We start from the raw sequence: 16456 nt of genomic DNA on the forward strand, positions 1-16456 counted from the left end.
GAGTGGTGTGAAGCCCAGGGTGGCCTCGTGGCTCTGCCTACCCCACAGCAGAGTGGTCTCCAGCTGGGCTTCAGGCTGAATCATTGTGGTTAAAGCAAAAGGAAAAAAAAAGAAAAGAGATGATTTGCAGCAACACGCATGAAGGAATGGGAAGCCGGGAGTCCATTCAGTAGCGTGTCTGGGGAGTGGAGCTCAGCAGCACATCAGCATGTCAACATCAAGCAGAGGATGTGGCACTCAGCATTCGGCTCAGGTGTCTGCCTGCTCTGCAGTGACAGATGAAGTGTCCGCAGAGCAAACAAGCTGCACTGAATACAGCGGCTGGCCTGCCTGCGCGCTGTACGGTCGTATTTAAAGAGAAACTCCAGTGGGCTGCCCTGCTGACAAACCGCAGATGATGGCTGGGAACAAGTCATGCAGTTCAGCCACCCGACTGCCTGCCCTGGTCCCTGTACTGGGCTTTTCAGAAAGTCCTCTTCCCCCTGCCAGAAAGAGAAGGTAGAAAATGAGAAAGTGCTTTATCAGGACAATATCGCTGCTGTGAAACTGGGGAAACCTAAAGCTGATACTGTTTTTAAAGTGCATCAGCTTCATAAATGACTTATAAGAACTGTAGGTACAGCTATATTTCCCTGAGCTTTTTTGAAAGTCGTCATGAAAAAACAAAGCAAGATTGCAAGCCAGCAACTGTACTTTTGGTAGATGTCCTAAAGGGAGTGACAGGAACGAAGGAGAGGCGGTTTCATGGCAGCAGCATGCTCATGCTTCAGTAACTCACAGCATCTGTTACAGTTTGACTGCTGCGGTGGGTAAGGCAGAATCTGAAGATGTCATCTAATTAGGTTTCTGTAAAGCACATGATATCAAAGATTAACGAGCAAGCAAACGTTTCCCCAAAATGACTGTTTCTGGAAATTTCCGATGGAAAATTCTTGTATGGGACAAGCATGGTAACTTGGGGGCTTCCACCATTAAGGCTGTGGTGCTGTGGCTGGTAGAGGCAGTAGTCCTGCAAGGGCCAAAGTGATGTTGGTGTCAGTGGGGATTTTGCCTGTCTCAGAGCATGAAGCTACGTGCAGCTGGGTGCTCAGACACAGCAAGTCCACTCAGAGCCCAAGTATCAAGGAATAAATAGCAGACTGAAAACCGGAACAGTTTAGAGAAAAGCTGGGGGTACTGCACATTGCTTAGGAAAAGGGAACACCATACAGAAGGATCTTGTATGATATTGAATGCTGTAAGCAGTTTGCGTGAAAGTGTGGTTTTGCAGTGTAAAGACCTTTTCCCTTTAGGTTTTGATGTGCTCTCTGTATATTAATGAACTGGCACAGCTGGAGATGTCTGATTCTTGACTCAGCAAACAGCTAGGGCTTTGCTGCATGGGATAAGCTAGGATTGCTTGCCTGCATTAACTGCAAGCAAAAGTGGAGGACGCCCAAAAAACAACCATGTACAGAACCATGCTGGGCTGTGCTCATGCCTTCCCCTCAGCAGGCTCTGCTGCCCATCTCCCAGCTGCCTTCTGCCCCTTGCAGCATCGTAGGGGAGGCTCTGTCACATGCAGGAGCGCGGCCCAGGCTGCAGGGCTCCCATTCTATGCTTAGTCCAGAAGCACAGTTTTCCTTCTGTCAACAGCTTTTATAGTGAACTGGAAGGTCTGTAGTGTTAGGAGAAAAAGTCACTGGATGATCAATGATTTTTTGTTGGCTTAAAAAAGAAATTTTTTTTTTTTTTTTGAGGGATTTGTGGGTGAACTGTTAGAGTGGTGCTGTCCTTTGGTTTAGTCTGGATGATTAGCACAAGGGAAAAATACAACCCTGTCTCTCAGCATTTGATTTTCAGAAATGTGAATTTTTCCTGGTGGGAACACAGGGAGTTTCAACAGAGACCATTGTTAGCCCTGCAAATGCCAAGTGTCTGCTCTTGGGAGATGGAGAACAAAGTTGGCACCAATAATTAGCAGGCGAAGCTCTGATTTGGCAGAAGTTGCTGAAAATGAACAAATGATGGAGAAGTCTTAGGATGACAGTAAAATACAATGCAGTTGAGATGACTCTCAGAGTGTTACTGCACAAAGCACGGGGGGAAGGTAATGTGGAAAATACGATTGCTCTTCTCATGAGCCAGAAGGACGGCCAGCACTGCAGCGGGATGAGATGAGATGAGGGGCAGGGAGGGAGCAGGCAGCCTGCGCTGAGGATGGTAAATGCCGGATGCCAGGATCACGCTGTGCCTCTGGCGCAGTGGGGATGAAGGCACCGCACTGCTGGTTTGCAGTATCACCTCTGATAGCTCCAGCCTTGCTGCTTATTGCTGTGCTTTTTTTTTTTTTTTTTTTTGTGAGTAATGAGAGAGGACACGACCGGCAGCCCCTGCCAGCTCAGTCTTACTTTTCTAGAAAGCTTGTAGCAGTTACTGTCAAATTGTACATATAATCTGTAAGGCAAATCAGAGTATGTGATTTCCTCATGATCCTATAGAGAATCTCCCGAGCCCGCTGTGATAGCTCAGTAATTACTTCTGGGCACCAGTGAGGATTAACACTGAGGCTTTCCCAGTGGAGCAAAACTGGTGATAGGGCTGGTGCTGGCTGCCGGTGGATTTTGAGCCCTGACTGAGCCCAGGAGGAGATCACAGCTCCATGGGGATGGAGGAGCACTGCATGGGGCCTTCTCTGCTTATCTGAGGCTGTGGCCTCATGTCATCAAAGTTCCATGGAGAAATGGTAAAAGGCTGTCCAGATATTCCTGTAGTGATCCTGGTAATCCACTCATCCCAAGCAGCCAATTTTTATGTAAAAATGTCAGTAAGTGAAGATGGAGATTCCACATTCTTTAGTAACATTTCCAAGAGTTGTTTCATATTTCACCTTTGAAGGTGATGACTTTAGCCTCCTCCCTGTGTTTCCTATTATGCTGCTGTGAACTGAAAGCTGGAAGCCTTTAATCAACCCTCAGTGCTCCCTCTGCCTGTCCAAGTCTTCGGTCTGACATCTTCTGAAATCAGGAGGTTCTTAGGGGGGACTCCTAGAGTTCTTGAAATACAAATGATAATAATGATATTAACACTAATCATTGTTATCCTGTAGGGTGAAATGTCAATATTCCATATTTTCACGATAATTTTTAGGGCCTACATGTCACGTGAAGTGCATCCCGTCCTGCCAAAATACAAGATTTTTGTATCACAGGCTCTGTTTGAAACGGCTCGTAATAACGTTGGCTGTTATTGTGGCTGATGGAGTGGTCTTTGACATGCAATAATGCAAAGCAAATTAGAAATGAAAAATGAAAAGCTGTTAAATAATCTCGAATGTAGCTAAAAATGAATTCATCTCGTATCTAAAGTGTGTTCCTGATTTGTAATGATAAGGGGGATCCGTGTCACTACTGCTAAATGATGTGAGTGTATTGAGGAAAGGAGATAATGCATTGAGGGGGGATGTTGGGTTGTTACATGCTCCATAGAAACAGGCTTTGTTGGTAACAGTGTTTGCCTGGAAGTATGACTGTGGGCAGTAAGATCAGATTCAAAGCGCAGTGTTGGCCTTTACCTGCGGTTCTGAAATCAAGGATGCCCCTGGTAGCAGAAGATCCCGCCATGGTGCATTTCTTACACGTGGCACTGAGCGACATGTAAACCACTGTAGGGATGGGTTGGACTGCAAGATCTTAGTGGTCTTTTCTAACCTTAATTATTCCATGAATCTAAGTACTTTCAAGCAACAATTATTTTACAGCAGATAGCTCCATTCTTGTTGTTGAGGCCTTGGTGTATCCATCCCTTTGGTCTTGTAATTATAACACAGTACCGCTTTGTAGAAAGTATTGTTTTTATGTTGCGAAGTAATCTTTCAGGTCAGATTTCTCTCTCATTTAGGTCACTTTTAACTGACATTGAAGGAAAGTTATGCTGTTACATAACATACAGAACGTAACAAAAGCTGCTGCTTCAAATTTACCCCAGCTCACCTGAGACCTGAGCCTGAACCGCTGTCAGTTGCTAATTGTTTGTTTGTCTGATTGCAGCGCCTAATCTGACTAATCTGGATGGTCTCAGTGCACTGAGCCTTATGGAAGATCAGGTGCACAGACTGAGGCAGCGCCGCCGGAGGCACGCGACGGATGATGATTACAACATCGAAGTCCTTCTGGGGGTTGATGACTCAGTTGTTCAGTTCCATGGGAAGGAACACGTTCAGAAGTACCTGCTGACCCTGATGAACATTGTGAGTACAGCCCTGCCAGCCGCACGGTGAGATGGCAGTGAGGGGAGGGTGGATGGATGTTGGTTTTGCCGTTTAATACATCATAGATTTTTCTCATAGCAGGAGGTGAAATAATTCTAGGAGCAAAATCCAGGCCGCTTGTAGAAAAGGCAAAAGGGAGAAGGAACAAAAGAAAAAGGGGCCAAGGAAGAAACTGACAGTGGAACCATTAAAACGCTCAAAGTCCTGCTTATGTGCTTTGATGGATGGGGGCGTAGGGTCAGGGCCTCAGGTCCTCAGAAGTCATTACGTATTAGATGTATATTCCCTTAACTTCAGCTCCCTGCTGAATAACATGGTTTGGAGAACTGTCTTCAAATAGGCTGTATTAGAAACTTCGATTGGCTTATGCATTTTTAAAACTGCTCTGTTAAACTCTTTGATTCCTCCAGAATCACTTACAGTCCCAGGCCACCCACCTACTCCTTGTTCACACTGCAGTGAAATGCTATGCAGTCAATCACTGAACTTTCTTAGATTGATTTAGTATTTAGTCTGTAGCTGACACCTTTAGGTTTCCTTCATTAAATATTTAATCTTTCGAACCATGGTGCAGCAGACTATATAATGTGGTAGTGAGGAACGCAGAAGCTAGAGAATGTTTGGAGGAGCTGTCTTTTCTTTCTGAGTATCAGAGCAGTAGACATTTCCACAAACACCTCCAGTACCCCAGCCGTGTGGGGTAAGAATCAAATTTTGAAAAACAATCTCCATTATAGTCAAAATAAGTAGTATTCTTTTGGCACAAAATTGGCAATGAGTGATGGTCCCCTTCATAGACGCTCATTCTGGGAGGAGTTCCTTCTCGTGCTCACCTGGAACAGAAGTCTGTTTTCAATAGAAACTATCAGCAAATGTGTGTTCTCTGTGAAATGTTGTTGCATTAAAATTGTAGGTCTGCTCTGGTTTTGACAGATGGACTGTGATTGCTGAAGCTCACAGTAGAATCAAGAGGATGGAGTGTCTGTAGGTGACTTCAAGGCATTCCAGACGCCGGCAGATATATGCACACACTCTGTCCTGTTAGCTACTTTTGTCTGGGGTGCTTTTATCCTAAGAAATATTTTTTAATTATGAAGCTTGTTTTCTCATTACTTTATTGCATTCTTTTAACAATGTGTGGAATGTCAGTGTTTTTCATTTTAAATGAGAGGTAGAATACAGTGTAAGGAAATCCCTTGTGCGATGTAAATTCAATTGCGCTGCTTTTTTATAGCAATATTGTAAATAGTTAAAAATCTGTACTGACATTAGAGTTATTGGGTACTTGGTGTATGCTCTCATGGCTGTAAATACGTGTGTTTTAACAGAAATGACATAGTGAATTTCATCTGTTTGTGTGGTTTGTTTCCTCTGAGGCTTAAAACAAAGTCTACAATGAAACAGATGGTTTTATATATCTCTAAATTAACAAGCCAAAGAGGCCAAACCAGGAATGTGGCAAATGGGCTGAAATAGATTAAGCAGGACTCTACTTATCATGTCACTTAAAACTATTTTTAAGAATTAAAATACACAGTAATGGTAAAGGAGCCATAAATGTTCCAGCTCTGGAATACGCTTGTTCCTAATTTTAGCAAACCATCCAACACACAAATTGTAAGAAATAACAGCTCTTAAACATGCTGTCTCTGCAAGTGGTTTAGAAAGTGCAGCCTGTGGAACCATATCCCGGGGCTGTAACAGCTCCTGGCATGGGCAGCAGCTGTTCTGTTGGTTGGTCTGAGGCAGAAACGTGTCCTCTGGGGACGGAGGATGTGTCCCTTCCTTTGTGTCCGGGCTGTGAGGAGCCGTGCAAGGAGGCGCTGGGAAGTCTTTGGCAGCCACAATGTTGTCCTGGTCTTTCCTTCGCTAACACTCAGCCAGTTTCTGTAGTCTGCATTTTAGACGAGGGATGGAGTGAGGGGGACCAGTCCTCTGTCTCTTTCTCTCCAAGACTTGCTCCGCAATGGAGAGGCAGACACCAGCTGGTATGGAATGTTTACAGTCTGGGCCTGGTGAGATACATAGGCCAAGGGGAGCTGAAAGAGAAGAGATATGGCTGCAAAAAAAAATCTGCTGGAAGATCCCACTGGAACCATCACATTGTGTGTATCCTGCTGGTTTTACAGGCGCAATCAATTAGCTTTGTACTTTAACAAGGCATTAAGCATAAAATCAATTAGCTTCATACAGTAAGAAAGCATTAAGGGTAGAATCAAGTGTGCATGGAAAGTAAATAAACTAAAATAATAATGGAAGTCTTTACTGGAGATAAAAGGCTGATTGAGATGGTTGAGTTTCTCTGGTTCCAAAAAACGAAATAAATTCCAGGTGAGGTCTCCCTCGTGCCCAGACTCCTGGAGGCGTAATCGCTTTCCCAGAAGCAGCGCCCAGCTCGCAGCATGGCTGCTCTCCCTGCTTTGCCTGGTTTTGCTGTGCATGATGCTGTGAGCAGTTGTCCTTAATTAACTTTTCCCAGGGATCTTGGGTGGAGCCCTACCACCAACCCAATCAAAACAATATATTTTTTTCAAGCCCAGTGCGATGACTTATTCAGTCAATCTGTTTTGTGCTGCTTAACTGATGTGTTACAGTCCACACCTAAAAGCCATAAAATGAGAATAAAACAGAGACTGTGTCCTGGCTATCTTGAATAGCAGTGCTAATATTTATCCTAATGTTTGGAAATTGAAATCACAGCCCCCAGCGAATAGTGAGAGACACACCAGAGGGTTTTTAATGCTTTGGGCTGCAGCCACACATCCCTGTCTGTCTGCCACCAGTGTCACTGCTGTGAGCCAGGCCTCCTGTCACCCATCTTTACTCCCCCACCATTCCTCATACAGAAACTTGGGTTTCTCTTGACATCCCTTCCTCTCTGCTCTGCACCATGGGGACATTCATTCCACCTTTGGAAAGAAATGCCATTGTTTTCACTTCAGAGACGCTCAGCTGCCTCTCGCTTGCACCATTTTCTTCTGGCCATCCTGGTGTGTTTCTTCCTTGGAAGGATAGCAGCTTGCACAGGCCTCTGTATTTCCAAGTATAAGCCCACCCACTGCACAAATTATCTTTGTATTTTTAGCATGCAGGACCATTGCAAGAGATGAGAGAGATTTGGGAGCTATCTTGCAGCCCTGTTGTTTACTCAAGAACAGGGAATGTAATTTAATTTCTGCAAGAAAGCTGCAAAGGAATCAGAGATTTTATCTGCTCCTACAAGTGTATGGGAAATATTAAAACCCACTTGACCAGAAGTGGCATTGGAGAACTATCTTGTTCATCAGGAAACAAAAGGATTTCACTGCAGGATGCTGTGGGAGGAGGAGCAGGGCGCTGAGCTGCAGTGGGTATTGGTGCTAGCCAGCCTGGGGCTAAAATTCTCAGATTATTTCATAACCCTCTTAAAATAGTTCACAGTATTAAGCAGGCATTCTGCTGCCTGCTGCGGGAAAGGAGCAGAGCTGGAGCTGACTATTCACATGGCTGGGCTGGGATAGAGGTCAGCCCACCAGAACCCTGTGTTAAGAGTCACATCCAGGATGAAAATATAGGTAACAAGACTTCCTAAGAGGCAGAGTTGGAATATATTCATTTGCAATATTTCTGCTTTTTGAAACAGCAAAGTCTCAGGAAAGATGCTCGCTTCCAGATAGTATGGAACTTATTGGCTCCATCTGTCTTCAAGTCTTAAACTTTCATGCCCCGTTTTGCATTGTATTTTTTCCCCAGTAAAGCCCCTGCCTTAACCTTTTCTTCCTTATTTTGTCTTTCTTCCTCTATTCCCATAGCAGTATTTTTGAGCATTATTTCAAGTACCTCATTTTTTAATGCTGGCAATTGTCATCTTTATGTATATTCTGGAAAAATTTGCTTAAAAGCTGCTCATACTTTGACTTCTGGAGTATTTTGGGGGATGAGAAAATAATCTTTAAATTTGCTTTCTGTTTCTTTGCTGTGAAAGATGTGACAGTGCAACATTTAGTGGCTAGCTTATATAGCATCCATGTAATGGATACGTGGTCAAAATGTTTATGATACTGAAAGGCAGCTCCACAAAGCTGAAGTTTCTGCCATCATTTCAATGAGAGGTAGGCTCTAAATAGGATTAATGCCTCACTTGTGGCAAGATTTATCTGAATATTTTATTATTTATATGCCCTTGAAATCAGCGAGAGTCAGTTTTAAAACCTAGCCCATAGGGTTACGTCTGTTCTAAACTTCAAGTGAACATTCCACTCCAGAACATATAGATTTAACAAATTTTCATTTGAATAACTGAAATCAATGGGAGATCTGCAGCTGGGGGCATTGGAAAGCCCAGAAGTCTTTCACCTGTGTCTTTCAGCACTACACATCTCTTTGAAATTATGGCCCTGAGGCGCTCCTGAGAATGTTTTCCATCCTCTTTAATAGGGTGTCCATGATACTACGATGATATGTGAGATTTCTGCTCTCGTGTCTTTGGCTGATGAGGGATGAAGATTTCCAGGTACAGAACAGCAAGTCCCTAATGAGAGGAGAGGGCAGAAGTGCTGCTGGTTTCTAACTGGCAGTTGGATGAAACCTGAAAGCGTGTCTAATTCAAGCTGCTAAAAAGAAAGTGATGATTGAATGCTTTGAAATAATGGTGCAATCTGTATTCAGGATCATGCTTTTTAAACTAGAAAGCATTTCTTAGACAGGAAGGGTATCTAATTAAAATAGACTTCACTGGATTTGTAAAAACTAAGCAACTTATAAGCACCAATACTCATTATTTCAAATCAGTTTACTTCAATGTGTAAGCTTCAAATCTGAACTGACTGTAAGAAATTCCCCTAATGACAAATACAGGTCCAGATCTATTCATCTGCAGGACTTCAGCTGTCAATAGCTGAATGGCAGCTCAGTTGAAAATTTAAATGTGTGAGAGTTAACTGCTTTTAGACTGTTCATTGCAAACCAGTAGCTGCGACTTGCAAGGAAGGAAGTTTCTGATGAAACCTCAGAAGATGATTTTTATTCATTATCTTGATTGCTGCTGTATGGTGGGAGTTGTGCCTGGGAGCGGGCACTGGGAGGCCATGTAGAAAGCAGTCCTTCTGAACCCCTACAGAATCTATTCATTTCCATAGGGGGTTATTTCTATTGCCAATTAGGTGAGCATTTCTCATCATAATTAACTGGACTATCCCTTGCTGTTTTGATGTTCTGTGCTATGTCTAGCACTCAGATTTTGGTGATATTCTGGCAGTGGAGGATAATTACTGTTCAAAGATAGATTTTCCTTTAGTGCAAGTACCAACATGAGCTTTAGCCATAAAGGTTGCAGCCGAGGACTTTGAGATGCGGCAGTGTGGTTTGTGTGATGGAACATGGATAATTAGGATCAGCTTGCAAATGTTGGGTGCTTTCCTTAACTAAACTATTTAAATAGTTCACTGCACTTATTGCGTTGATGCCATACCCGTGTGCCTCATAGTAAAATAGTACATTAATCTGCTTAATTATTTTATGCTACTAGATGTGATTTTATTAGAATGATCTTGAGACAGCAACTCAAATACTGAGTCTTTTGGCATAAATGTAATTTACAGCATTTGGAGAAACTTCCCAGAGCAGTGGTTTGTGGGCAAAAAATGAGGAGTTCCAAGAGCTTAAGGGAGGAACTGAGAAAAATAAATTTGTTGTACAGTCAGAAAACAGAGTCTGTGACCTTTCTAAAACCAGTCTTACAGTCAAAGACGAGATAGAGGCCCACAACACAAAGCTACCTTGAGTCTTGCCAACACATCTGCTCTGGGGAATGTTTTTCATTTTGATTAGAGGCAGCAAACTTGGACTTGGTACCATCTCCTCACTCTCACACCAGTGAAGGTAAATCAGGACTCGGACACAGATTCAGATACAGAACAACAGATGCTTATCTCTGTTTCGTAGTGCACATTGCCAGGCACTCCTCAAACTCCCTGTTGCCTCTGTTTTTGAGCTGAATTGTATTTTTCCAAATCTGAGGTCACAGTTTGACCTTTAGGTTGTATTTGTGTTGTGTGCTTTCACTGTTCCTTTTTCCCTGTGATACTCAACGATTTTCAGGAGGAAAAAAAAAAGTTCCTCTCTGAGGAAGTGAGGAAATGCCTGAAAAGGGAAACTGAGAGCCCCGTATTTTTGCCTGCTGGCTTTCTATGTGACCATAGTTTATCCCCCAGAGGAGTTGGTGTAATGTTATTCCTGTGGGATTAAGATGAAGCTTTGGGAATGTTAAAAATGTTACTTTGGGAACTTCAAAAACACAAAGGAGGTGATGAAAACCAAAGAGGATAGTGGTGTTTGAAATGAGAACACATAAAAATAAAGCGGGAGGAGAGTGCTTTTGGGAGGGGTCAGATTACAAACATTTGTGCTCAGTATCCACCATGACATTTCTGGTTCCTCGCCTGTAATTCAAACCAGCCATCCCTTACAGAGACAGACAATCGCTGGATGCCCACCAGGCACTGAGGCTTTGCTGCAGATAATTAAGATCTGATGAATGAGCTGCAACTCGGGCTGGGCTTGAGCGATGGCTTGCCAGGAGCTGTGCTGTCCCACACGCATGGTTCTGCTCTGCCCCGCGGCACGTAGCCATGGGATATCTCTGCAACTGTGCTCACACAAGGATGTAAGGGCCGTCCAATGGCCATCTGATTGGGTTGGGTGAGCAAGTGTATGGTGACTGGAAAGCTGGATGAGTGAGCTGCGTCTCGTATGGTACCCTCTGCAAATGGCCAGATGTGGCTCTGTTGGCTGCCGTAGCTGGGCCATATCCCTCAGAGGCTGATGGCAGCGGGAGGCTGAAGCTATCTGATGGCTGTTGGTGCTGTGTGCTTGTGAGCCCGAGGCCGCAGTGCTCACCCGAGCGAGTGATGTTGCATGGGGCCACAGCGACGTGCCTGGGGACCAGCTCATCTGAGATGGTTCATGGTTCAGTGGGACCGAGATCCCTGATAAACTCTGCAGAGAGGAGAACTCCCTCAAACCGCATGAATGAGTTTGCTGATGATTTGCCAAAATATGCAGATCGTGGTTCTCTTACTGCACATCTACTTAATTAGAGACCTGGGGAGCCTCTGGATTTCCCCTACAAATCCTATCAGCTGCAGATAACCTGCGCTGCATCAGGACCAGCAGAGCTGCAGCTGTTTGGTACTATTTGCATTAAAACAATTTTAAAATTCCCTTATAGTTTTGGGTCCCATTTTGTTGAATAATATAAACTTGCAGAGCTTCTTTAATGAAGCCTTGTGCATCTCACAAAAGTTTAGCTTTACTTGAGTTGTTGGGTTTTGTGTTTTTTCACGTTTTTTCTGTTTCGATGTTTTTGAAACAGAAGAAGTTTTTTACAGAAGAAAGTTTTTTACTTACTCTGTTGGCTTCAAACTTGCTTAGGGCAGAAGACATAAAATGAGCAGAGAGGGACAGAAGGAAAAATAATAAATTGAGTGCTTGTTTTCTTAAGCAGCACCAGTCTGTGCCAACCTGGTTTCTAAACAGAAGCAGAAATAGAAATGCATATTTTGCTTTGATTGAGATATCCCACCAAAATAAACCATGATACAAAATTAACTTCAAAATAGCTTGTGAACTACAATGGTTTTGTGAAAGTCTCTTTACAGTGTTTCACTGTGCTTTGAATTCTTTCAGCTTTACCCAACATTCTGCATCTCCCTCTGTAAATGCTGAATCACTGTGGACATCTAATGGGATTTAGTGCAAAAATCTTCTGTGCTTCTGTCCAGGGGCTGCCGTTTTGTGATGAGCTTTGTGCATTCTCCTTTCCCTATGCAGCACAGTTTTAGCCTGTGACCCTTATTGATCTAAGGGCAAGAGATCTATTCGGATTTTTGGTAGGTATAAATCAGGATGCCCTGCAGAAATACATAGGAATAGAGCAAAAGTATTGTGTAACCATTTTTACACCTGTCTGTGTTTATTACATAGATGTCCAAACCTATTCCACGTCTGTTATCTGAAGAAGCACTTCAGTGCCCAGTGCTTGCTGCATTGGACAGGAGCTCAGTGCCCGCAGGGTGCTGGGCTGCTTTGTGCCCCACATAACGGGCTGTGTTTGCTTCACGCTGCTCTCCTGTGGGGCTGGCAGGTGGCATCTTGGAGAAACTGAGCACAGGTTTGTGGAGGCCCCTGTCAGTGCGTGAGAGCGCAGCACTCAGTCACTTGGATCTCATTTCTTTAATAACTTCCTGAAACAAATAGGTGCAATTTAGGTCATACTGAAAAGAAAGGTAAAGCATCTGTTTCAGTGTGTTATCTGTGCGCAGCGAGACGCTGCTGGGAAAGTCACGGTGCAGCTTTGAGAAAGGAGCAGAGGGTTCCGTTCAGCTCTGGGTGAGGAGGGGTTGGATTCATCCTCTTTAATGAAACCAAGAGCCAGAGTTTTGAATTGACCCACTGTCCTGCAGAAAATCCACTATCCCAAGAGAACTGAGCAGCTTTTTTACAGTGCTTGTGCTTTTCTGTTCATTCACAGTTTGTTTGTTAGATGTCATTTGCATGAACAGTCAAGCAGTGTTTCAATTCTGTTCCATCAACATTTTCATGCCAAGTTTCATTTTGGCACGCAACAGTGATACGGTTGTTCTGTTACTCAGCCATTGTTAGAAGAGGCTTAGGTTAAATTCTGGAAGTTAATGAGAGAGTGGTCTGCAGCAATTTGGATTATGCGTTATGAACTAATTAAATTCTTATTTACATGCCGTGCTTACTGTCTTCTACAGAGGAGTTCTTGTTCAGTACTCATTTCACGTATAGGTAATTTACAGCATATTGCAGCCTCGCATCACGGATGTGTGCACTGTCTTCCCTGTACACAAAGAATGGGGCAAATTAATATCCCTGCCCCCCTTGACAACGTGTGAGGGTCTTTTTCCTGAGTGAAAGCATGTTTGTAATGCGGAAGGCATGTTTGTATCTCATGTCTTTATAATCTGTGTTCAGTAATGTTTGGTTCTCAAAGTTAGTTATATTTAGATATATTCTATGAAGTTAGTCTTTTGAAGTAGTATTTATATGCACAAATATGTGATGTAATTTCCAGAGCCGCTGTTTACAAAGCAGATCAGCAGGTCAGGGTGGGCTGCTGCTCACAGCCATTACTGTGGGATGCTCAGGATGTGAAATCTGGCCTCTTCCCAGGCATAACATCAGGCTCTTATACTAAAAATACTGATAAAATGAATTTAAATCCACTTCAAAATGTCAAATGAGATTGCTTAGTAAAATCAACGCTGGTGTATTCAGCTTTAATTGTTTTTACAGAGATGAAGGATGAGCCATTGGAAGTAGAGCTGATTGAAGAAACAGTACATAATTTACTGTTATGTTTCTAATGAAAGTTACTGTGAACGTTACTTACTAGACTGCAGTAAGGAATCTGTGTTTTAGGAGGAAATGAGATTTGTTTCTATCCACGGAGCAGACCAGTTTGCTGCAATCCTTCCCAAGAAGAGGCTTGCCCTGCAGGGAGTATCTCATCTGTCTCTTCTGATTTGTGAAGCCAAACCCCTGCTGTTTGGCAGAGCACATTGGTGCCAATGAACGACCTGGTCTCATGCATCCATTCATCATGGAGTATCCAGATCAGCCCCTTTAACAGCTGATATTAGCCTAGTTCACTTGTGGCAGTGTTTCCTAAGTCATCTTTATTCATCCCCCTTTCATTTTGCACTGTAAATATTTACCATTCTCTTTTCAGTGTTTATAGGGTGATTTGTATCACTGTGTGCATTTGGTTACAAAGCTGTCTTGTTAAAAAAAAAAAAAAGAAAAAAGAGTTTTTTGTTTGCCAGTGTTCTTTAGCTTTCGTTCTGCTTGCAAAGTTTAATGCTGATTGGTTGTGACATGCAATCCAGTCAGTCCATGTGGCCGACCAGGCCTTTTGGGGGAGGTGTATCCTCTTGTCAGGATGCCACTTGATGAGTCCCAGATGGAGGAGTTACAGGGTGCAGCTGAGCTGATCTAGCACATCCCTTTTGGGACAGAGGCAGCCCCAGGGTCTGTCCCTCTGCTCCGGAGCCCCCTTCCCATGAGTGGTCTCACTCAGAATGGAGCTCCTCTGGTTTGTGTTCAGCACGTGTGCTCAGGTAGGACAGGGCAGGGACTGGGGGCTCTCCATCAGAGGCAAGAGCTTTGTCATGGAATCCACCATGATGCACTGCTCATATGTATAAGTCTGTTTAAGTTGGCGATTAAATTCCTACTAGCATGAAGACTCTAATGTTATGTTGATTTTAAATGATTTAAAATGAATTATGGCCTATTCAGAAGTTAGAAAATAAAACATTTCCTTCTAGCATCAGTGGAATGTTGCCCATTTTATGTATAATCACAAATGATCTTTGTCTTAATTACAGCATAGCAAAGGTGCTGCTTTAGCATTTGCTGTCTGTTACTTGTTGCCAGCACTGTGGCTGAAGCTCTGACCTCTTTTGCAGGTTAATGAAATTTACCATGATGAATCCCTGGGTGCTCACATCAATGTAGTCCTGGTGAGAATAATCCTGCTGAGCTATGGCAAGGTAAGGAGAGGTTGTGTTAAATGGAGGAGGTTGAGATCTCTGAACTTGATTCATCATGTATGAATGCAAAGAACATTTATCTTTATGGGCATTTCCTTACAATTTGAACTTCACACTAGGAAAATAACCACGATTTGTTCTGTGTTTTCCCTGTGTCATTTTGACTTGCTACTTAGCTCTGACAGTCTGTCTTTTTAGACTTGTTTGAAATGATCCATGGGATGTTATGAGCATCTTGGTTCCTTAGAGAAATGTGAAGTTTTGTGGTAGAGCAGTATGTAAGTATCAGTGAACACATGCTGGATCAGTTCTGCACAATGTGCATTCCAAGAACTCACTTCACCTTGTGCTTAAAATGGGTTGGTTGGACTACATGTGTTTAAAGTTAAGAGATAGGGGCCACAAGGCAAGAGCTCTGCAGATTGAGTCTGTAGTCAAGAATTCCAAGTGTTTTCTTGCCGTTTCTAAGGGAGGGATTGCTCCACAGGCAAAACGCACTTAAAGAGAAATGAAATGCTACTTGGCTCCAAAAGTTTGTATCTGCTCAGTACTGATGACTTATGTAGGCTAAATCAACATCAGACTCCACGGTAGCTGGAAGAGGGTGTTTGAAGTACGTTGATAAACTTTCTGTTTAAGGACTGCACACCCGGCTGCTCAGAGGAGAGCATTAAAATCTATTGGCTTTTTCTGTGACGGGGTTGCTGGTATTTGCATGCTCATGTAATAAACGTGGGGGCTGGAAGATTCCATGTATATTCATGCAAGAAGCTGAAAGTCAAATCCGGCTGAGTGTCGGTGGTGAAGCTCCTCTGACAGTCACCTCTTACCCTGCTCAACTAAACGTTCTAAACCAACACATCTCTGCTCTTCTTGCAGAGACACACAGCAATGTCAGTGTTTTGGGTCAACTGTATGTCCTAAAATCGAAGGTAAAAGAGGTCGCATTTTCTGTTTTGTGATCGAAAATTTGTAGTGTCTGATTATTGACACTAATGACAGCAATTTGAGGGATTGCAGCTCGACTAATCATTCTCAAAAGTATCTCATTGCAGCAGTGTTTGAAACACATGGAGTTACCACAGGGACTGGTCACTTCTTTGCTGTCCTAATTTCATAAGTATTTCATAGTTGCTATGCCTGCCCATCTTGAGCTCGATCATTCTGCATTGGTAGTGGTGTGAACTCAGCTTCTGCTGCATTTTCTGATGGAAGATCAGAAATAAAACATTGCCAATTGATAATTTGAAAGTTATTATCTCACATTAATGTGCTTCACAGAGTGGAGTTGGTGGAGCATGGACACCTCCCTTCCTGGTGGGCCTTTGGACACATCACTGAAAAGCTGCAGGTGGCACTGTATGATCTGCTTATGGATTGTCATTAATGGGTTCTAAACCCATAATCCATAGCAGACCATGTTTGAGTTGCCCTGTAAGATTCAGCAGAACACAATTCCAAATAAGTTAACCCAAATAACTATGAAGAAAATTTCTCTTGCTCAGAGGGAAAAGTTGGGATAGTTCTTGTTTTCAGAACCTGTTCTTGTGTAATTAGAACAAAGCCCTCAATATTTTATTAGCCTGCTAAAACACGCAAGCATTAACATTTTTCTGAAGTATGTATTCAACGTACACAATAAAAGGAATGG

General features: G+C 43.1%; 1 protein-coding gene across 1 annotated transcript in view; it reads left to right on the plus strand.

The window, feature by feature from the left end:
• The window catches only part of ADAMTS2 (ADAM metallopeptidase with thrombospondin type 1 motif 2), a gene marked incomplete at both ends in the record, with an annotated part of 164346 nt that overhangs the window by 109586 nt on the left and 38304 nt on the right, over positions 1-16456 (plus strand). The window contains 2 exon segments of the mRNA XM_079542544.1: positions 4029-4228; positions 14722-14805. Of these exon segments, the coding sequence (XP_079398670.1) occupies positions 4029-4228; positions 14722-14805 (284 nt within the window).

This window comes from Tetrao urogallus, assembly GCF_951394365.1.
Source record: "Tetrao urogallus genome assembly, chromosome: 14".
NCBI lineage: Eukaryota > Metazoa > Chordata > Aves > Galliformes > Phasianidae > Tetrao > Tetrao urogallus.